At 35.1% G+C, this 24,371-nt stretch overlaps 1 protein-coding gene across 6 annotated transcripts in view; it reads left to right on the top strand.

Moving 5' to 3' along the window:
* Window positions 1-24,371, top strand: part of LOC149561756 (Pentatricopeptide repeat (PPR) superfamily protein) — a 308,014-nt gene that overhangs the window by 232,086 nt on the left and 51,557 nt on the right. For 5 of the 6 annotated variants that reach the window (XM_089825298.1, XM_089825301.1, XM_089825300.1 and 2 more), the window contains 3 exons: window positions 134-261; window positions 400-469; window positions 621-838. In XM_089825298.1, the coding sequence (XP_089681424.1) occupies window positions 134-261; window positions 400-469; window positions 621-838 (416 nt within the window). Of the gene's footprint in view, window positions 1-133; window positions 262-399; window positions 524-620; window positions 839-24,371 lie in introns of those variants that run through there. The other variant, XM_089825303.1, reaches the window with a different exon arrangement.

The following is a 24,371-nucleotide window of genomic DNA, read 5'->3' as shown; positions in this document are numbered from 1 at the left end:
CTGCAAGCAGAAATGATTTTTATACTGACGTATTTCCATTAAGATAAAGACGCTATCTTATCAAAGTTTCTAAGGAACCGTATACATGTAGATTACATTTTGGATAGGCACTGATTGTTTGACTTGACTACAGGAATCTCTTGCAATGCAGAGTAAATTTCCCGAAATGTTTCAGTTGCTTAATGAGTACAGAGATGAACAGGACTGGTATTCTGCTTGCAGTAAGATAGTTCTTTGCTGCATTGAACACGGACAAATTAGGTGCCAAACTTGAGCAAGAGTTCCTTTCTCTGATTGTTATTCTTTCTAAATTAAAATTTAGATTTGCAGGTGTTGATATCTTTAGCTATGACTAGCTAGCCCTTATTTATTATTGATGCGATTTTTGTCTTGAATCAGCCATGCCATTGATGTGCTCCAGCAACTAAAATTAAGAGACAAGCTTGACGTGGATACTGTTTGTAATGAGGTTGAGTTGTTTTGAAGCTACTATCTGCCTCGGACTGAATCATCTTTATGCAACGTGAAGCTTGTTTTGGTTGTTTTAGTAGGTTCTGAGTTTATTTTTCTTAAGCTTTTCAGTACTTTTCTAATCCCTAACAAATCTTATCATGGAACAGATCTTTTCCCTTGTCTGTGATTCAACCACTGCGAAATTGGAGGATTGCTTGGCTTTATTAAAAGGCATGAAGGACGAGATTATTGTTCAACCATCACGAATAGCACTAGACTTCCTTCTGAGTGCTTGTGTCAGCAGAAAGGATGCACACACTGCGAAATTGATTTTTGAAGAGTACAAGAATAAGGGTTTTACATTCAATGTAGTTACATTATTGAGGTATAATCTCTTTATACCTTCTCATTTCATATTTTTCAAAATGTTTCTGCAGAAGAGACTTCAAATATCAAATTGTACTGTATGCTGTGCACTTGGACTCTATATTAGGATTATGTGTTAGATGTATATTTTATTTTTTCCTCATCTATTGGATATGGATATAAGTCAGCTTTTCTGTGTCTATCATTTGATTTATTTGATTTAGATCCTTGATGTTGTGCCCAAGGCAAACATTTTGATTTATTTTTCTCTAAAGAATCTTAGGGTCATAAGCGGTTGAATTCGGAGTTCATGCTGGCATTGAGCTATATTCTGTACTGTTCTGATTAATGTCAAGAGTTGTTAAGTATTTGTTATTTGAATGCCTACAATATAACTATTGGATTTATGATATAGTATCTTTCTATTAAAGGAATATCTGGTTCATATGTTATCAAATTTGATGTTTGTACTTACGCAGGCTTTTAAAATAGCCTATTCTAAAATTTTCTTTTCTTAAATTGATTATGATTCTTGTTGTTTACAGATGTCATACTGTATGTTTATTCTAAATATTGAACTTTCAATACAGGGTCTTGCTTTATTAATCAAATATTTGTTTAAGAAAGTTTCCTACATTGGGTTTATCTTCCCCTTTGGGGGAAATTTACTCATTAAATTCATCCATTGTTTAGGTTTCATGGTAGATCCCAATAACAAGAATAGCATAAGGCACTTCCTCGACAAGGGAAAAATATGCTTTTCTGAAAACTATCAACATTCTTAGTCTTCTAAGGTGTCTATTAACATTCTTAAGCGTGGTTCAGAACTCCCTTGATATTTTTGAAGATGCTCAAAACAATTTTGCCATAGTCTCTTTCTCTATACTATTGTACAGAGTTTAGCCGACCTGTCCACATTCGAAATAGAATCTTAATAATAGTTAATAATCAATTATTATATATAAAAAAAGATAATAAAATTAAAATATTAAAACTAATAATATTATTAATAGATTTATATATAAATAGTTAACTATGATATGTTATTACTATCAATATAGTAATATATATTAATGAATAGAGAAATAATAATAATTAATAAAAATAAATAAATAAATAAATAAATATATATATATATATATATATATATATATAATATCTTTATATACAATTAAATATAACTTAATAAATAATAATGTCTAAGAAAGGTGGAGCCATTGTCAAGAATGGTGATGTTGGGTCTTGTCCTTCACCTGTTGGTAGATGTTCGAATCAGATTATAAGAACAATGGAGGCTATTAAGAACATTGTAGATGGTAGTCAGAGAACTATCCTTGACTCCAAACATTTTGTTAAATTATGAAGATCATTTCATGGAATATAAGAGGGTTAAATAATCCTCACAAACAAGATGTTTTAAGAAACATGTTTAGGGATAATAGACCTGACATTTTTGTTATCCAGGAAACTAAGATGCTAAAGGAGAAGGTGGAAGGTCTTTCTATTTTTAAGGGGGGAAAGATTGTTGGCAGTGATTTTGATGGCGCTTCTGGAGGCTTGGCTGTATTTTGGATTAATAAATGGATTCAGGGGGATCTCATCTATCATAGTAGAAATATGATGAATGTGCATTTTGTTAATACAAAAGACAACTTTAGTTGGGTTCTGACTAATGTTTGCGCCCCCAATACCAAATGGGGAAGGAAGGCTTTGTGGGAAGAAATTTCTTATCAAAGAAAGTTTTTTGCTAAGGATAAGTGGCTGGTGATTGGAGATTTTAATACCCCCTTAAAGGATTCTGAAACATGGGGAGGTAATTAGACCAATCTGGATAATAGATTAGATCTTATGCATTTTATTGACTCTCATCTGCTTCATGACATTGAGTTACATGGGATTGAGTATACCTAGACGAATAGGAGAATAGATAAGGATCTTATTCAGGTCAGATTGGATCGGGCTCTTATTAGCAATGAGTGGATTTTGAACTATAAATGTTCCCTCAGTGCCTAGGTTAGGGTTGGGTCGGATCACTATCCTATTTTCTTCTCTGCTGATCAATGCTTCTTCAAGAAGAATTTCCCCCTCAGATTTGAAAAAATGTGGACCCTACATCCTAATTTGGAGAGTCTCATTCAGGAGTGGTGGAACATTAATGTTGAGGGCACTGCTTTGTTTAGAGTGGCAGCTAAATTGAAAAATGTTAAGAAAAACATCAAAATTTGGAATAAAACCACCTTTGGTAACATTTTTGAGAACAAAAACAAGATTGTGGAGGAACTCAAAGACATTCAAGACAAGATTCAAGCTGATGGTTATGAGTTGGTATCTAGGGAAGAGGAGAGTGATAAGTTGGTTGAACTTCATGATATTATTACTAAGGAGGAAATGTTCTGGAGACAGCGATCTCGAAAGGTTTTTCTTAAAGAAGGTGATAGGAATACCAAGTTCTTTCATATGACCACCCTCAAGCATAGGATGGCTAATAGAATTTCCAAAATGAAGATGGATGATGGAATGACTGATAATGAAGATGTTATTAAAAGGGAGGCCATGTTGTTCTTTTCCAGCTTGCTGCAATGTGACCCTGTCCTCAATGCTAAGAAGTAGAATTTGTTCTTGGACTGTATTCCTCTGTGCATCTCTGAAGCCCAAAATTCTTTTCTTTCGTCGATACCTTCTATGGAAGAGATTCCTAAAGCTGTTTTCTCTTTTGAAGGCGATAAGGTCCTAGGTCCTGATGGGTTTCCTCTCCTGTTTTTTCATAAATACTGGCATATTATTGGTTCTGATGTTTGTAATGGGGTTAAGGTATTTTTTGGCCCAAGAAACCTCCTTAGAGAGCTTAATGGTACTTTTATTGCTCTTATTCCTAAGAAGCCGGGTGCTGATTGTATGGATCAGTTTAGGCCTATTAGTTTATGTAATTCTTTTTATACGATCATCTCCAAAGTTTTGACTTTTAGAATTCTCTCTATTCTTCCGGTTATTATTTCTAGACAGCAAAATGGTTTTGTTTTGGGCATACAGATTTTGGATTCCATTATTTCCGTTCATGAAAACATTCATTCTCTTGTGGTTTATAAGAAGGAAGGGTTTCTTCTTAAGCTTGACCTTTCTAAAGCGTATGATAGAGTTGACGGGAACTTCCTTCTAAGGGGGTTGGAAGCTTTTGGCTTTAATAAGAGATACAGGGATCTTATTTTTATGTTAATTTCTTCGGCTTCCTTCTCTGTGCTTGTTAATGGTTCCCCTTTCCCCTTTTTTAAGGCTTCTAGGGGCCTTAGACAGGGAGACCCTATTTCTCCTATTCTTTTTATTATCTTGGCTGAGTGCTTGGGAAGATATGTTAATAATATGGTTGTCAAAGGAGACTTTGTGGGTCTTAGTCCGTCTTCCTCACCTCTAGTGTGCTCGCATCAGCATTTTGTGGATGATTCTATTGTCATGGGGGAGGCCTCAGTGCATAGTGCAAGGAATATTAAGAGGGCTTTGATTGACTATGGAGATGGTACTGGCTAGATCATTAATTGGAACAAGAGTGTGATTTACTTTATCAATGTTAGTGAAGCTAGACAATTAAAGATTAAAAGGATTATTGGGTGTGAGAGTGGTTCTTTGCCAAGCACTTCTCTGGGGTTACCTATGGGTTTATCCCCTCCTAATAGCTTTTGGAATTCTTTGATTGATAAGATTCATGTAAAACTTGCTGGCTGGAAGGGTTCTCTCCTCAGTTAGGCTGGGAAGGTGATTGTTTTGAAATCTATTCTTCAAAGTCCTCCACTTTATGCCTTGAGTGTCTTTAAGATTCCAAGAAAGTTTTCTCTTGCTATTGAGAAAATTTAGAAGACCTTTTTGTGGACTAGTATGGAGTCTAAAAAGAGACTCCCTCTTATTGCTTGGGAGAATGTTTGTATTCCTAAGGGGAAAGGTGGGCTTGGGCTATGAAGGATTTCTACTATGAATGAAGTTTTATTGGCTAAACTTCTTTGGAGATGGCATAAGGAAGAGAGGGAATGGAGGAACATTTGGGTGGATAAATACAATTCGGATAACTTTGATTTTCAGCATTTCTTTTTCTTTGATGTTGATCAAGGGGGATCTCAGAGATGGAAGAATGCTAAAAAATTTAAACATATATTAAGGAAAGGAGTTAAATGGAAGGTTGGTAACGGATTGAAAGTCCTTTTTTGGGAAGACATTTGGATTTTGGATCACCCCCTTTGTGATGACCCTAGATGGAATGGGTTTATGGTGCAGTGCAAGAATCAGTTTGGTACTTTGGTTAGTGATTACTAGAATAATGATATGTGGGTCAATCTTCTTAGGGAGGACATGAATCTGGTGGAGCTTGCTAAATGCCTGAATGCTTGTTGTTTGAATCATGAAGAGGATGTTCTGATTTGGAAAGATGATCCTAGTGGAGAATACTCCATTTCATTTGCCTACACAAATTCTTTTGAGGATCATGATGTACCTTGCTGGGCTACGGCTTGGGTGAAAGGTATGACTCCTAAAGTTAATATTTTTTTTTTGGATTCTTTTGCAAAACAAAATTTTAACTCTTAACAATCTTAAGAAGAGGGGGTTTTTCATTGTCAATCGATGTGTCCTCTGCAAAAATGATGGGGAGTCGGTGGACCATATTGTGCTCCATTGCTCCTTTACTAAGCAGGTGTGGGATTTTATTTGGAGTTTGATGAACATGGACTGGGTATCCCATGCTACCGTCCAATTGTTCTTTTCTTCTTGGAGAGCTCCTTCCAAGAATACTTTAATTATCAAATTGTGGGAACTTATTCTTCCTTATCTTTGCCGGGGTATATGGAAGGAACGTAATGATAGAATCTTTAGAGGGGTGGAATCCAATCCTACTTAGGTTTTCCATAAAATCAAGGTCCTTTTGCATGAAAATATCGAAATTTATGGTAAGGGACAGCAACCGTTTAATGAATGGGATGTTGGGGTGATGAATAACTAGAATATCAGGAATATGATTTTGAATACTAAAGATTCCAACCCTAGGGAAAGTGCTAGATGGGATTGCCCTCCTACTAATTGATTCAAAATTAACTTTGATGGGCCTCGAAAGGGAACTCGGGCATTGCTAGTTGTGGTGTGATGATTAGAAATTCTAACGGGGACTTTGTTGGTGGTATGGCAATACCTTTGGGCCGTCAAACCAATCATGTTGCTGAAGCCTCTGTTGCACTTTTTGGTCTTATTTATGCTAAAGATCTGAACTTGAAGAACATTTGGATTGAAGGTGATTCCCTCAATATTATAAACTGCTTAAAAAAATTTTATCCACCTTCATGACCATTAGTAATATTATGTCTAAGGCTGGTTATATTATTAACTCCTTTCAAAATTGCATTATGTCCCATAATTTTATAGGGAAGCTAATGGTTTAGCTGATTGGGCTTCGAATGTGGCGTGTTGTAATGATTAAAAAATCATATGGGATTCATATGACACTTTACCTGTTGATGGCTGCGAGCATGTTAAGCAGGACAAATGGAAATCCCAACAAAAATCCTTTAATTATGATGTTGTCAGAGAATTATGATTTTAACTCCTTTGGAGTGAGGTGGGCAATTATTTTTAGAAATGTGGGCAGAATGCATGGTTTATGGGTTGATCTTTCTATCCGTGCTCAGGTAGTGATATTCGTAGAGTTTTTGGGGGTTTTCAGTGCATGCAAACCTATGCTTTTGTTGCAAAGATCATGGGAAGTAAGAGGAAATGGGTCAAACCGCCTAGCTACGTGAATTGGAAGAAGAAAACTGAGGTGTGGGATATCCTTAGGTGGGGCAATTTTACTGGTTTCATGGAGGGACTCAAAGGTAACAACCCAGCTATTACGCACCAGTTTGTGAAATCTTGGAAGGATGGTTCTGTCATGGTCGGGAACCAGAGGCTGGAGGTTATGGAAGAAATCATTGCGAAGGCTACGGGTTTGGAGTTGGATGGGATGAATTTCTACAGGGAAAGGAAGATCTCGGATAGGGCGATTGATGACTTTGCCGAGACCGAACAGGAAAGAAATCAACTGGTTAAAATAGGTACTTATTTTAACCCGGCTTCTATGTCTCGTCCGTGGCGGTTTGTGTTCTATGTTATTATGGAATATCTGACTTTAGATGGAAGATATACAAAACTATATGGTTACCATTTTGTGTTGGCAAATCATTTTCATCATGACATTAGGGTAAATTTTCCTTCATACCTGTTGCAATCTCTCTCCAATTCTACCCTAGCTATTCAGCGTGACCCGACTGGTGAACATGTTTGTCATGAAGGATTAATGGTTTTGATTATGAATGTGCTGAAATCTAAAAAAATCTCGAAACCTAGAAATTTTAAAGGGGAAGATCAAGATACTGAAGGAAGTATTCAGGAAAAGGGCTACGACTCTGAGACACAGGATGAGGTGGAAGGGGGTTTGGTTAGTCCTAAAAGAGGTTCGGGTGGTAGCACTAAAAAGAAAAAATAGAGTGTTGAGAAGGATGATTTTGATCGGGAAAGGGAAAGTGATTTTGTTGATGAAATTGTTAGAGAACATGCAAAAAACAGGGGATGTAGCAAAGGGAAGGGCAAAGGTTGTATTGATGAGAGGGTTTCCCCTCTGTCGGATGATGAGCCCCTTGCTAAACGCTTGGAAAGAAAAAGAAAGTCTTTACAGCGACAGGAAAACAAAAATGTGAAAACAAGGATTAAGGCTTCCAACTTTTCTGATGATGGTGAACAGGGGTCCAAATTTGACGGAGGTGATTGTGTTGGTGGTTGAATCGGGCCCTCTAAAGGCTTATTTGGTAACCTTGGTTCTATAATGAAGGACATTGATATTTTTAAACATAAAACGGTGCTGTTGAACGAAGAAATGGAGCATTTTAGCAAGATGGCTAGAGGGGAAAGAACATTAGGTCAGCATATTGACAAGCTCTCGGAGGTCATAGGTAATGCGGAAGAAGTGAAAAATTTGGTGCATAGGATCCCTGTGTTGGAAGCCAAGCAAAAGGTGATGGACAAGGACATTGGTAGTATCCAGGGGAAGGTGTCTAAATTTGAAACCAGGCTGGGTAACATGGATAAACAACTCAAACAATTGGGGGATAACATGACCAGCTTCCTGAAAAAGAATGAGGCAGATAAAAGTCAAGTTTCTCCCTCGGGGGCAGACTCTGAAGGTCCTAGCAAGCATACTCGGGCCAATTCAAAGAAGATGGAGGAAACCACTAAGAAGGACGAGGTGAATGCTGCTGCTGAGACTATGCATTCTCTGGTGGACCAGGCTGTGCATCTGATTAATACTCCTTAGCTGGTCGGTTGCTGTTCCTTTGCTGGTTTTTTGCTGTCGTTTCCAGCAATGTTGTTTGTGACCTCTTTTTGTTTTTTGAGGTGTGTTTCATGTTGTTTGTTTGTTCTCTTTTCATGATACTTTCTTAATACTCTGCTGATGTAAGGTTTCGGGTCCTTTAAAACCTGTTTTTACATAATCAAAAGTTAATAAATAATAATAATGATTAAATTACAATATGAAAATTAAATTTTTACTGTAATATAAAAAATTTCTACTGTAATATAAAAAATTTCTATATTCAGTACAATATAATGAATAGGAACTATATTATATAGTAATAAACATTTAACTTATAATGTTAATAAAACTGCTGTCAGGCATATTCAAGAGTCATGACCACCGAGCGGATATATAAGGACATTCATCATAAAAGGGAAAACATATGAAGCATCAGTGAGAAGGAAACTTCCTCCGATCAACATTGGATGCTACAACAAATAAAAAGAGATAAGTATAGCAAAAGGAGAAACCATATCATATGGAACAGGAATACAAACGAAGACAAGAATAGAGAAGACTACAGCCCATTCAATGAATATATTAGGAGAATCCTCCAGGCTTTCAGAATATACATGTCATCAGCACATTACATTCAACCTGTGTCCTCTACTTCTGAGGACTGTCAAGTAATTAATATAGTGTTTAACAATTATAGTTACCAAGTATACATCTCCAAATATACCAGCTACCAAATTGGAAAGGATATAGAGTAGGACAGATCAGCAATAAGTTGAATCCATAATGGAGATAGTCATTTGTTGCATCATTGTCATTTGTTGCATCATGAAGTTGGTGTAATCTTTGATTGAAAATGTTGTACTAACAATTGTAGGAATATATATATATATATATAAGCTAAATATACATATAATATGCAATGGAAAAGACATGCCTTAGGAAGATTTCTTCCCTCTTCTAAAAAAAAAGATATACTGGCTACACATATTAACCCACTAGACCCATGTAGTCTGATAAGAGAACGAGAGGAAGGAGACACGACAATAGGAAAAGGCGATCCTTCATAAGAAAAGAGAAACACAAAGGGACCCGGGGAATATTTTTACAAGTGGCAACACTGATTTAGAACGAGAAAGCTGATTCAAAAACAATTGGAAACCCTTTAGTTGAAATATCCCAAATAAGGAGAAGTTAGAGACAAAGGCCGAACAAGAAAAATGTGAGTCATGGAAAGGGAAAGAAATATGTAAGCAAGACGTTGAGTCAAAAGTTGGACATGGTGTACGATATTGCAAGATATTTGTGAGAGCCAATTAAGTATACTAAAGAGAGTACACAATCACCTCAAGCTCATGGGTGAGCTCAACCACCTCTTTCCTTGTCAATGTCTCATAACAAGTGCTGCCCCACTCTTGAAGGTGATCCCTATCAGCAACTAACTACAATAATTATGCTTCAAACTCCTGACAGCCTCACGAAGTCCATCAACCTCCACTAGGGAAAGACAACCATCACCGTGCTCATTTGTCATAGGGCACCCAAACCAGATGTCGCTAACATCTGACAAGTAACATCATAATGCTCAAGAGCTGAAGAGATGTCACTATCACTCACCTTCAGCCAACTATTCACATGATGCCTTGTAACCCCTGACTCCTTTGCAAGCTCTCTACTTCACTAACTACATTGTGATAGGAGATTGAATCTAAAGTACTAATCCCATGGTTGCTAACATGATGTGTGCTCCCGTCCTCGCACATATTAGTAGCCGAGGTGTAGCTACTCAGTACCTCTACCAGTTCCCTCATTTGAATAAGTGGAAGCCCTCGCAAATTCAAACTCCTAGCATGTCTCAGCTTCCTTCTCAATAGTTAGTCTATAAGCATCGATTTTGGGACCCATCCAAAAACCCCTTGGAGTCATCACCTAACATTTGGCAAGCAATATCATACCCACAACAACTTATATCATCCTCAAATGAATCATCAGGGGTGTCCATACTATACATATCCACAATTCTTGATTGAACATCCCTTGCTATCACTTGACCCTGCATACATGACTCAATGTCATGCTGTGAATCAATAATGCTAGAGCTAGAACCAACCTCTGCTGACTCTGCCATATCACCCAGGTCACTAACATCACAACTAAGTGACTCCATGCATGCATCAATCCCAACTGAAGAAGCTACTGCCTCCTGCACGAAATCATCACCGTGACAACTATCATAGACATCGGTACTTATACCTTCTATAGTCTCTAATAATAATGCCCTCGTCAAGAGAGTATGAGTGATTAGTGGTAACAACTCCCTCAATAGCCTTTGCACTATACACAACTTTGGAATTCTCAACCTACTGAACGTTAGTGCTGCTGTCCAACAATGACATTGACACATCCACATGTCTCTATGTGGAAAGTCCATCATCAGGACTATGGATAGGACTACTACCTATCGTACTAAACATAGGCACATATACATCAAGAACACCTGTTAGGAAAATGTCAAGCCTTCTTTCCTACATCCTCGGTGTCGGTCTACTAAAAGCGGAGACCATGTACCTCGTTGCCTTATCGACTGTCACCAGATCGAACAATCTAGTCTCCAATCTCTTTTGGTGAAGGTTAAATCTTTCCATACTCTCCCTCAAAGCATTTATTTTCTCTCTATTTTCCACAATACTCTGCCATCTTCTAGAACTACTAGTTCTCTTGTATATGTCCATAGCTAGAAATTGCGATAGTGTTGATCACCACAATTACAACAGCAAGTCCCAAAATAATTTAAATTGTCCTACCCCACATGATATTAGGAATCCGCTTCGATATTATTGTAAGAAGCCCAAATGGCTCTCTCTAGCAAACTGATAGATATCTTCGTATTTCTCAAAGACATTGACTTCAAATGTGTTTTGGATTTACAAATATATCAAATACTGAGATAATAAAAATAACTTACGACTAATTAAACCCAAATTGAATTGTAATTGAAGTTTGCAATATAGTTTTTCGCAAAGTGAAATTCACCATTTACACGAGGTTGAAAGAGAAACTCAATGTTTTTAGATATTTTGTATTTTACATTTACAAGAAACTACTTAAACAAACTGAAAATTTGCAAATAACTTAGAAGAACCTGGTCAGAGGAATGCCTAGATAAGACAGTGAACGCCTAGCTATAACCAACAATCCAATAACAGATTCAACGCCCATAAGGGGACAATATTAACGTTGACAAACAAAGTCTTTCACATGCCCAAATAACTGCCAACAGAGATAGACTGATGTTTAAAATGCAAGCCAAATAGTGCTCAATTCACAAATAATTTTAAGGCATCAATCTTCTAGATCGTAAATAATCATGAAACACACAGGTTAGGCGATGATCAGGCAACCTGCAGGGTCTGCAAAACATTTTTCACACCCTTCTGGTGACTCTTAATGAAGCACACCCAAACTGAAAAATGGTGGCTCCAAATGTAGATTTAATCAGTGCCTGAGAATGCTAGGTCTCTCACGTCAAATTAAAGGTAGCTTGGTGTCTAAAACCAATTAGCAAACTACTCTGACTATAGCGTCTTTGAAAGAAAGATAGCCCACACTGAATCGGAAAACAAGATTAACTCAAACCCCAATGATAATATGATCATATTGCAGATGCAATTTGCTATCAACTCCTAGCACACTGTATCTTTCAAGCCATAATCAATGCAGTAATGGAAGATGACAAACAATTCTTCATAAATGCAAATACCAACTCAAATATACCTTCACAATGGAATAGAGAACCTACAACCTCAAACCATTGGATCAAAACCACTATACATTAGTAGTGGAATTGAAATTTACCACCTCAGAGACCCTCACAAGAAGATATAAAAAGAAAATAGACAATTGGATTCCTTTCTTTCACAATGGGCTAATATTTATAACACTAGTTGGCACTTAGCTTCTTCGTTACACCTTGCACTTAAGAAGCTTCATCTTCGCAATTTCGTTATATAACATCAAATAACATAAAGTGCCATTATAATAATAAAGCGTGATTAATTAATTGATAAATACAAACCCCACCAATAAATAACTCCATCTAATGTAGGTGATGACCAACTGCCAACGCTACCAACTACTCTGCCAAATATGACAACTGCTTGAAATAGACTTACTAAAACTAGCAAACCCACAATTGAGATCCTCATATCCTAGTGTTAGCTCATGAGGGTTGCGATGATTAACTGATCAACCCTTTTGCAAGAACATGCTAAAAATGGGGACATTATATGAATGAGCGGAAATAAGTGCATTTTGAGGGGCAAGTAGGTGAAAATATGAGATTGGTGGCAATGTTTACCAAGTTTGAACTCCAAGATGGGGTTGAAATTCCTTAATCTCTGATATTTTGCCCTTGAAAATCCTCTATTGTCAAAACTTTTCCTCCCTTGTAAAATGCATTTCTTTACTTGCTCAAGTATGTTGAAGGAGTTGTGAAACAATTTGGGGTCTGGCAAGTAAGAGTTGAAGACATTAAGTAAAGAAGGCACAAGAGAAGGAGGTGGAAATCCTCAATTTGTAGGATCTTTGTCCTCGAAATCCTCTAATTTTAAAATCCCCTCCCTCTTTGTAATGATCAAAATTGAGTCTAAGTTACAAGTCATAGCTTGAAGGGTGTGAATAATGAAGGAATTTGTTGTGAAGCCAAGGCTTTGGGGTCGTGCTGTTGAAAATGATAGGATTAAGATGGCAGAAATCCAGACATCTCAGGAATTCCGGCCCTCGAATTCCTCTAATTTTGAAATTTTAGCCCTCAAGGCATTGTTAAAGAGAGAGCAAGGTGGCTGATCAAAGATTGTAAGGCACCATGGAAGACAAAATCTGCCACGTAATGTTAAGGAAACAATGTTTTTTTGTGTTGTAATGTAAAGGAGAGTCCAAAGTGGCATTTTTCCTCGATTAGAAGAAATTAGCCCATAAAAATCCTCTAATTCTCAAATCTGCGTCCTTGCATTAATTTAATTTTTTTCCAAAATCAAAACTATAGCATGGTTAGGTTGATTTTTAGAGTGTTGGATGTCTTGAGTTTTAAGTGCATACCATCCTTGATAACGAAGTCTTTGGCGGAATTCCTCAAAATCATACTCCAAATCTAAAATTTCCACCCCCTACTTAGCAAGGTCAGCTACTATATGATATGGCTGTGATTTGAGGGTAAATTTTGTGTGTTTGAAATCATCTTTGAACCACCACAAGTCAACCTTGAGAGCATGAAAGAAAATCGAATAAAAACATTTTATTGGTCAATTAATTGGATTTTGGCTTGTAGTGGAGGAGGTGCCCTTTCATGCTAAAGCACCTATAAAAAAGGAAGCACCTCAAATCATTTTGGCACCAAGACAAGTCAATTTCCTCTCCACTCCCAATAAAAAATTAACATCTACAAGGCAGTGATTGTTTTCATGATGGGGAGGTGGTAGATCAACTTAGGAAGGAGCAAGACCGTTTGGGAGGCAGTAATACTCGGCAAGATCAAGAAAATTGCTCTAAAAAAAACAGAGATGAGGGAAGTGAAATCTAGGTATATTGTGCATGAAAGCTTACTTATTTTCTAGATTTCAATTTAATGTTATCTCAAAATTTGCAATAAAGTTAAGGTTGGATCTTAAACTCAAGGGAATCCTAGGGAAATTAATCTTGTTTTGTATTAAGATGATTTTTTGTTATATTGATATCTTTCACTCTCATGAATTTAAGGCCTCTTTGTCTTTGGGTTTTGTAGGAAAAGTTGAAGAGGAAGAAAGCTAGGAGATATTTCAACCTCAAAAGGTCAAGTGAGAAGAGATAATTGTGACTTTAAAATTGCATGTGGACACTACAGGAAAGAAGGCTCATGCCCAAGGATTGCGAAATAAGCTAATTGGTTCAAATTAAGTCATCAAGGAACAAATTTGAGAATGAAGATCAAATGATGAGGTTCAAGTTGAGCTCGTATAGCACAAACTCAAATCAAGATGAAGGCAAATTCAACCTGATAAGGACATCATTGAGAAATTGAAAGATATGGATAAAGTACAATCAAATTCTTGAACACCTATACAATCAAAAATTACTTGAAGATTAGAAGGTTCAAGTTTGCAAATTTAATTCAAAACCACGAGGAAAAGTATCAAAGGTTAGGGAAGATCATAAAGATGAACTAAATTTGAGAATATGAACCATCACCATTATCCACAAGGAGATGAAGAGTTAAAGTTACTTTCTAACAATTAGGCAGGAAATATTTTTAGTTATAACAAACAAATTCCACAAGGCACGATTCAAATCACATAAATATATCTACAAGATAAGGATGATGAGGTGACACCTAGTAGTCTTCTCCAATTAGAAAACTTGAGATTCAAGCAAAGAAAATCAAGTCATGCCAAGAGTCCCATTTTCTCATTGGTTCCTAAAGCATTGTAATTTTCTTATTTGCACATGAATTGGTGCCCTCATGTTGTTGGTTGTAAATTTGGCAACCCTAATTAGGGGTTGTAGTCTTAAATCTTGACCCTTGATCGTTAATTGGTCTTAGCTCTTCATTGTAATTGAACATCTATAAAAGGCCAAGGCCTTCTCGTCCATAAGTCATTAGCATTAGATCAGATTAGAGGAGAAGCATTAGAGAGCTAGAAGTATACTAGGGTAGCTTAGGAAGAAATAATCAAATTGTTGCTATGATGCTATCAAAGTAATGGAGAATTAATATTTTTTTCTTCATAGTGAATTACTTAATATTGCTTTAAAGTGTTGCACGATTTCCTTAATTTGTTACTTGGATTAGATTTCATTTCATGTTGGATGAAAGTTACTGTGTATTTTTACTTGATTGACTTGAAAAATTTGGGCCACTGACTTCTTGCTGGTGTTAAGAGTACCTTGTCAGGTAAGCGGATGATTGAAAGTATTGTACTTAAATTGATATTCAATTGCAAGTCTAATATCCCTGTCAAAATGGATTTACTAATAAATAAATAATTAATAATAATAATATAATTTATATGTAATATAAGAATATAAAATATTTATTGATATATTGTATATGAAATAATAATAAATATTAGTTGATAGTCAGTGATAATATAGCATTATTTTAATATGGTGGAACAAATATAATATTATAACTAAATATATATTAACTAAATTATGGTAATATTATTTGTATTATGAATAAGATTTTGCTTTAATTTTACTTAAATTCAATTATCAAATGACGCACTCTTCTTTTCATGCGAACTATGCTCAAATTGTAGAAAATTTGGTCTCAACCTCATCCCAAAAAGTGATACCTACGAAATTCAAAATATTTTTTCCAAACTAGACATCACAATAGGTTTACTTCTCAAAAACAAAATATGCAAAAGGAAAAGCTCTGGTATCTACAAATGAATTTGATATCTTAAATACCATAGATGAAGATGGGTGGATTTTAAAAGAACCAAATTTGACATCACAAACAAATGAGGTGAAGGATTCATCTAGCAAATTCAAGCAACGGGAATTTTTTTTTTTCAAAAACAAAATTTGCAAATCCCAATCAAAATGGATGGATTTTAGCTTTTAGGAAAAAAGGAAGCATGTTTAGAAACCCTAATTCCCCCCAAGCTGAAAAGGATAAAACCCCTTCTCAGAATATAGTTCCTAAAATCCAATCCAAAGAAAAATATATTCATAATTCCCATATTCCTCCACGTTGTAGGCTTAAGTCTTTTAGGAATCATTCTTCCATTCCTCTCCTCAAGTAGGATCTGCCTGTTCAACACAACCCTAAAACGCATTATCCTTATACCTCTAGATCTAATCACTTAAATCAGAATGAGGAGAATGCGCTCATTATTAGTAATCAAGTGAATGAGGATTGTTGGATAGATTGTGTTAATCAGGATTGTGTTAATCAGGATTGTATGCATATTGGAATGGACCCAGTTTTAAAAACTTTAAGATGATCAATTGGTTGGAAGATTTCTGCAATTCACAAGTAAGCATTTCTCCCATTTCTAATTAGATTATTTAATATTCATTGTAAAAGTGAAGATGTCAAGAAATAATTTCATACAATTTTAGTTTGTCTTTTAAGGGTTACTCAATTAAATTCATAAATTGGGAACCAAATTTTAGTGAGTTAGAAGCCCATAAGATTTAAGCACCCACTTGGATAGAAATAAAATTTATTTTTCCTGAATTGGATCATAAAGAAATCATCAGGCGTATTGGATAAAAAATAGGAGATTTATCAGGTATGTAAGCAAAATCAAATAGACTAACTAATATCCGAATGCTTATCAATCTAAACTTATAATTTACTAATTTTAAACGTATTAAACTAATTACTAATAGATCGTAATCTTAAAATTTCTAGATACGAAGGTCATACATTTGACATTATTAATATAAATAATTCATCTAATAGAAATTTTCCTCACCTAAATATTCAAAACTTAAAGAAATTTTCCCAATGATATATATTAAGAATAAAAATTATAACACTAACACAGAAAATATGAAACAATAAAAAAAAAGTATATTGGAAAAGCTAGTAGAGACAAGTTTGAATCAAGAGGTTAAAGGAGAATTTTTGGACAATGTTTTAGTTACAGAAATATCAATAAATAGGGAACATTCAGGTATCAAGAATATAAAAGAGAATCAGATCAATATTGCTAATTTAGATACCCTCCAACAATGCAGTCAATGTAACAAACAAAACCTATATATCGAAGACAAAGGAAAAGTGGGTTCAATACAAAAGACTTACTCATGACATTCTACTAATACAAAATGACATCAGTGACCAAATTACCCTATGGGAGGAAGCACATCAAAACCACTTTCCAAGCAATACGGGAGTAAAGGAAACAATCCAAAGAGAAAAGGTATATCAAGATTTAGGACTAGGAAAAGATAATCTTAGACTCTAATATCAAGATATAAACCAAGTGACTAATGATACCGCTATTATAGATGATCAAAACAAGGAAGGGGAATCATCAATAAGAGAGGAACAACAGAACCAGAGGAATAACAATTCACCTACAAAAAAGGACGGATAATTAGTGACAAATATAACAAGGAATGAAGGGCATTTCACCAGAACGAAGAACATAACATACAGGAAAAGAGGAAAAGAAAGAAAGAAGAAATTTGATAAGTTTTGGCAATCTCCTCAAAATGGGAAAGATCCCTTTGAACCAAGTACCTCAGAAAACAACCCTAGAAAGGAAGAGCAGGAATGGACAGGCATTCCGATAGAAGTAGAAGCTTGTATAATTGATAAAAGGATAGATGCCAAAACAAAAGAAGTTTCTAGAAACAAAGCAAACAATAAAGAAATAACGACAGAATATTGGGAGGAATTTGGAGTACAAGCAAATCTGAACCTCAAAACAAACTCGTTCTCACAATATAGTGACCAATCTTCAGAAGCAAATAAGGAAATGACTCAACACGAAAATAACAATTGTAGTTGCAAGATATTTAGAGGATTAATAGAAGAGGGAGAAGAAATAGAGGAACTAATTGAGAATAGCATTAATAATGCTAAAGATAACATGGACTTTCTTAGACTAGTTTGTAATATGAAAGGAATTAGAAAACCATGCTGTGGTAAAGTAAACCAAAAGAGAGATAGAAAGACTTGCAAAATCGAGAACAAAAATTGGGAATGCTGAAAATCATAAAAAGATTAATGAAATTTTGAAAGTTGGGAAGGGGAAGGTCCTTCCCTCATAGCAATGAAGTTAACTACCTGGAATGTTAGGGGCTTAAATGGCTTTAACAAAAAACACTAGTTAAAGAGGAATTTAACTTTATTTAAGTCGGATTTAATATTAATTCAGGAAACCAAATTAAGTAAAGCAGAAGGAGATTTGCTGAGTGAAAAACTAGGGATATGGAAAACAAACTTAATTCAATTAGAAGGAGCTTTAGGTGGCATAAGCATTATATGGGACCCAAGGAAAATTGAGTATTCGAAAGGATTAGTTGGAAACAATTGGATGAGTGGAAGAATTAAAAGCTATAAATAAATCTTGCAATTGAACATCATCAATCTATATGGCCCTACTCAAACTTTAAGAGAACACTATGGCAGGAAATTAACACTTTTATAAATAGTCATCCTTTGAATTTTTTTTTGGATAGGAGGGGATTTTAATGCAATTTTAAATTTAGAAGAAAAACAAGGAGGATCTCAATTTATATCCCAATCTATGATAGACTTCCAGAATTGGATAAATAATGATAACTTGCTAGATTGTACACCCTCAAATGGTATACATACTTGGCATAATTGAAGTAAAGAGTTTTGTCAAATTGTAGAAAAGCTTGATAGATTTTTGTTCAAATGAGATCTCAGAAACCTAGATTGTGTAGTACAAGCCTTAATTCTTCCTTATATAGGATTTGATAATTTCCTTGACAGATTAGAAATTTCCAAACAGCAGAAGCCATCAAGAAATCCCTTTAGGTGTTAGAAAATGTGTTTTTAGGATGAGAGATTCATGATGAATATAAAACAGTGGTGGTTAGAAGGGGACTATGAAGGTTCTAAATATGTTCTGCTGTATATCTAAACTTAAATTGTTAAAAGAAAATATTCTAAGATGGAATGAAACTCACTTTAACAACATATTCAAAGAAAAACTAAAAACAGAAGAAGAATTGGAAAAAGTAAATAATCAAATGATTAAAGAAGGATTAGACAATACTAAATATACAAAAGAAAATGATTTTTTAACCAAATAAGAATCAATATTTTAGCAAAAGAAGAAATATTTTTGAAACAAAAATTAAGGGAAAATTAGTTAACAAATGGGGATCGTAATACTAATTTTTTTCACAAGTCTATTAATAATAGCAATGTGAATATAATATCAAAAAGTAAAGATGAGCAAGGTAATGACATTGAGGACCCACACCAGGTAGCAAAAAAATTTATCGATTATTAAACTAATATCTTAAACAATTAAATAACGATCAAATGGCAAACTTCTACAGAGCAACGAAAAAAGCAGGGCAGTCATATTATTAGAGAAATTGAAGCAAAAACCCTAGTTGCCTCATTCGAATGGCAATTTTCCACGAATTTATTCAAACGACCATAGTAGAACATGGTTTTCTTTGGCTGCCCAAGATTCGCATAAATATGTAGTTGAAATGGAAAACAGCTTCTCCATCTTGGAGAAATTCGAAGAAAAGCACCAAAGTCATCAGGGGGCACGTTTGCTGCAAAAGATAGTAAAAGGGCAAAGATTCGTGACCGAAATTCCTCCTATATTTTCAAGTCTATCAGGTAGCTCCAGATCTCATGCGTTCTTCACCATTGATAGCCTGGAAAATGAATTTAGGGTTTTCAATTTAACTAAGTATGCCCGTCCTCATTTTTCGTGAAATGCCTCAAAAATCAGTAGATTTAGAATTTCATGCGCCCTTTGAATCACCTCATTCTGACAGGTCTAGGTTTCATTTTTCATCTGATACTACTGCCCCTAATTCATACATCCCCCCTCATCGTCGTCATGCAATGACAAATGCCTTTTCTCTGTCAAACCCTAAGAGTTTACTTGGTTCACGGTCTTCGGCAAAATTTGTAGATAACTCTATAATTATCACCAATAAGGAAGTCGAAGAGACTTGCCTTGAATGTCAAAAGGGAGGAATGTTCGCAGTTTGGAATGGTCCTTAGAAAGATTTCCCCCTTCTATCTAATTGGCTAGAAGAAAATTGTGATGAACAGTAAGTATTTCTCACTTCTCAGATAGGATTCTCTATTTACATTGCTTGGATGATTCTGTTAAGAAAGAATTCATTTCAGTATTTGAGTGCTTCTTTAAAGGTCATGTTGTTAAGTTTGTAGAATGGTCCCATCATTTTAGAGTAGAAGGGTTAGACTTTATGATTCCAACTTGGTTTAATATCCAATCTTTATCTCTTGAGCTTCTCTAAATAGAGATTGTTAGATCTATAGGATCTGCTCTGGGAGAGCTTATTGGTATTGATTCCACCTTTCAATGTTGTAACAATGTAAAGATGCTCATCAAAACCGAGTTTAATCAATCAACGCATATGTAGAGGAAAGTAACAACTAACAAAGCTACGTATGATTTAAAACTACAAATCTATGAAGGAAAAATATCAGAGATTATAAGAGTAGATGGCACTTACAAAATCAGATTCAAGACCCTACCTCTTACTTTAGATTTCAACAGTAAATTCCCATTGATGAGAATCATGAAGAAAAGGAGGTGTCAAAAGTATTTAGATCAGAACATCTCTGCAACTTCCCATGAGAAGTTTGAGTTCTAGATAGAGCCATTTTTTACAGAAGGGATAGTCAGTAGATGGATAGAGGATTCTCTAACAGACAAAGTTAAGCTCAAATCAGTCATAGTGGTTGACTATAAGGAGAAACAAGAATTGACAAATGTTCTGAGAAGAAACGGAAATCTAAAGGGAAGAAAAAATCATCAAAAAGCAGAGGGGTCAGAGTAAGATAGCAAGAAATGGCACAGTCAAGGAAAACAATGAAGACAAAGAATCTTAGCATCTGCAGGAACAGCAGATATATAAAGAAAAGAAAAAGAAAAATTCAACACCACCACAGCAAAGCATAAGGAGACAGAGTTCCCACCGAATGATAAGTATATAGAGATTAAGTTAAGTCACAAAAGTGAAGGTGCCAAACATAGAGTGATTTCAGAATTACAGCAAGCAAAGGCTACATGGGACAATAAAGAGGGAAATATAGAGGACATAGAGAATTCTTTGTTATTTGATTCAGATGGGAAAAATGAAGAGGAATATAAAATCCAGAAGTAAAAGAGCCAAATGGAGCATTGTCAGTCACAGGAGCTTGATGACAAAATACTAACTCCGATTACTAATAGCCTATACAAGTTTTGGCAAACTCCAAGTGCTGCAATAAATTGACCATTTACCCCCAATCAACAACCAAAAGGACAAGGAAATGAATACAAAGAAAGCAAATAAGTTTCCAATAAAGGAATTTCATGATTTCTTGAGCAGGGATAGTATCCTAGATCCAGTGGTGGAGAATTTGAGCATATTAAAATCAGAAGAAGATAGCCTTAATCATCTAACTGATGAATTAGTTCAAGTTTTTTGCTTTGAGAATATTGATAAAACCATTGATGCTCAGAAGGAGGATTTAATTCAGAGAATCCTCAAATTAGGTGGGAACAATCACACTTGTGAAGATCTAAGAAAAGATCTATTAAACATTGAGAACGAGGATAATAACACGAACCAATATCAGATGAAAGAGCAAGGAATAGTTATGGAACAAAAGGACAGAGACATGAGCAATGACAACAAAGCAGGATCAAATTCAGATTTAGGGAAGTATTCTGGTCTCATAAAACATATATTAAGAGAACTCGAAAATGAAGAAACTGAAAAGAACACTTGTGATAAGATTACTGCTATTCAGAAGGCGGAAGCGAATTTAGACCAACTTGGGATTCATATGAATCAAGTTGGTCTTAATTCACCTATTTGCAGCAGATTGAAAGGTAAAAGAGGAAGAAGATCAGTAAAGGAATTAAGGGAAGTAGATGGGCATAGCAAAGAACAACAAAAGATAGACCATTTATTTAACAATGGGAAGGGGAAGTGCCTTCCTGAGGAGGTATGAAGATCACAACCTAGAATTCTAGGGGTCTTAATGCCCCTAGCAGAAAAAGGTTATTAAAACATAACCTCAAATCCTTTGAATTTGATATTGTTCTAATTCAGGAAACTAAATTAAATAAATTAGAAGGAATTAAATTAGATAAGATGTTAGGTCTCGAGAATTTTGTATTTCAAGAATCAATAGGAGCTTCAGAGGGTTTAGGAATCTTTTGGAGCCCCAGGAAGGTTTCCATAGATATTCTAAACATCAGTAATAACTAGATTAGTGGTAGTGTGTAGAGTTTAAAATTAGACTTTAAGTTTATCCTCATTAATGTCTACGGTCCAATTAGTAATCTTGGTAAAAAATCAGTTTGGTTAGATATTGGCTTATTTATGAATAATCTCAAGGGCAGCCTGTTTTTATTAGGTGGAGACTTTAACACAATTTTAGATATTAATGAAAAAGTAGGTGGAAATCAACTATTATCACAAGCATCCAAAGACTTCAAAGAATAGTGTTATTCTCATAACATGATTGATATTCCAATCAGTAATGGGACTTTCACATGGAATAATAGGAGGAAGGATTTCGCTTACATTGCTGAAAAACTTGATAGGTTCTTGATTAAAGGTGACCTGGATGCTAATAATCTAAATTTTCAATCCTCTATGTTGCCAATTGCTAGGTCCGATCATTTTCGAGTCAGATTCAAATTTTTAGAGCCACATAAACTTGCTAGGAACTCGGTTCAATGTGAGAATATGTGTTTTTTAGACCCCAGCTTTATCAATAATATTAAAGAATGGTGGGCAGAAGACAACTTTGAAGGTTCAAAGATGTTCATTTTTGTTGCCAAAATGAAGATGCTTAAGGAAAGAATTCTTAGATGGAATAAGGAACACTCCAATAGCATCTTTAAAGAAAAATTAGATTTAGAAAAGCAGTTAAAGGATTTAAACTTAGGAGTAATTAGGAAAGGCATGAATAATGACAGCTATTTGTTAGAAAAAGAATTAATAGCAAGGCAAGAGGATATATTTTCCAAAGAGGAAATTTTCTGCAGACAAAAATCAAGAGAGAGATGGTTAGATAAGGGGATTGGAATACAAAATTCTTCCATAATTCCACCCTATATAATAGATCAAAAAGTAGAATAACTTGTATCAAAAATCACTTGGGCATTCTAACTGATTAACCAAGTGAAATTGCGGATATGTTCGTAGAATACTTTCATAATATTTTAAACAATTATGAAGGATTGAATAGAACAGCTCAAGCTAATCTTCTCAAAGTAATCCCTAAAATTGTCACAATCGAAGATAATAAGACTCTAAATAAACCTATCACCTTGGAAGAAGTGAGGACGATAGTCTTTGATATGAATCCGGAAAAATCCCTTGGCCCAGATGGTTTTCAGGCCTTCTTTTTTCAAAAATGTTGGGATATTATAGGTATAGATCTATGGAAAGTGATTGAAGCCTCAAGAAATGGAGGTGCTCTTTTATCGGAAATCAATCATTCCTTTCTCACCTTGATTCCCAAGAAATTAGAAACTGAGACCCCGGGAGACTTAAGACCGATTGCTCTTTGTCACACTGTTTACAAAGTTTTTTCCAAGATCTTAGCAAATAGACTTAAGGTTATTCTTCCTAAAATAGTGTCGAAGGAACAAATAGGATTTTTACTAGGTAGATCCATTCTTGATGGCATTATTACCATTCAAAAGACAATTTATTCTGCTTGTACGAATAAAGAGGCACGCATGTTCATGAAATTGGACATTCAAAAAGCATACGACATAGTTGATTGGAGCTTCCTATGTAAGGTTCTTGAAGCCTTCGGATCTCTAATCAATGGATCAATCTCATTTTCAAATTCATATCCACTCCCAAAATCTCAATTCTTATTAATGGAACGCCATAAGGTTTTTTTGATATATCAAGGGGTATCAGACAAGGAGACCCATTATCTCCCTCACTTTACATCATCATGGCAGAGGCATTTGGGAGAGCAGTGGTTGACGTGCATAAAAATCAAAAGATTTTAGGCATTACGGTTACTAGAAATATGCCCAACATTACTCATCAACAATATGCAGATGATACAATCCTGCCTGGCAAAAATACAGTTGAAGAGGCTCTTGGCCTAAAAGCCATCATTAAAGCTTATATGGAAGCCTCAGGACAGAAAGTAAATGAGCTCAAATCTGAGATTTATTTTATAAATACAAGATCTGATATAGAACAACAAATATGCAACATCATGGGATACAAAAAAGGTTTATTCCCCTGTAAGTATTTGGGAATTGCCTTAGAAAAAGGGTCGAAATCCAGTAAGTTATGGTGCAATACCTTGGAAAAAATGGATGCAAAGCTTAGTTGTTCGAAGGATAAATGGCTGACAAAGACAGGAAAAAGTACTAAGATTAGATCAGTCTTATCTGCCATTCCAACTTTCCCTCTATCTTGTCTCCCTTTATCCAAGTGAAACCTCCTTAAATTTGAATCTAAACTCCGGAATTTTCTTTGGAAGGATTGTGAAGAAGAAAAAAAATTGGCGCTC

Source organism: Cupressus sempervirens, chromosome 4 (genome assembly GCF_028749045.1).
Source record: "Cupressus sempervirens isolate cs-2001-9-10 chromosome 4, ASM2874904v1, whole genome shotgun sequence".
NCBI lineage: Eukaryota > Viridiplantae > Streptophyta > Pinopsida > Cupressales > Cupressaceae > Cupressus > Cupressus sempervirens.
Note: the sequence above shows the minus strand (reverse complement) of the source record. Positions and strands in the feature narration are given on the sequence as shown.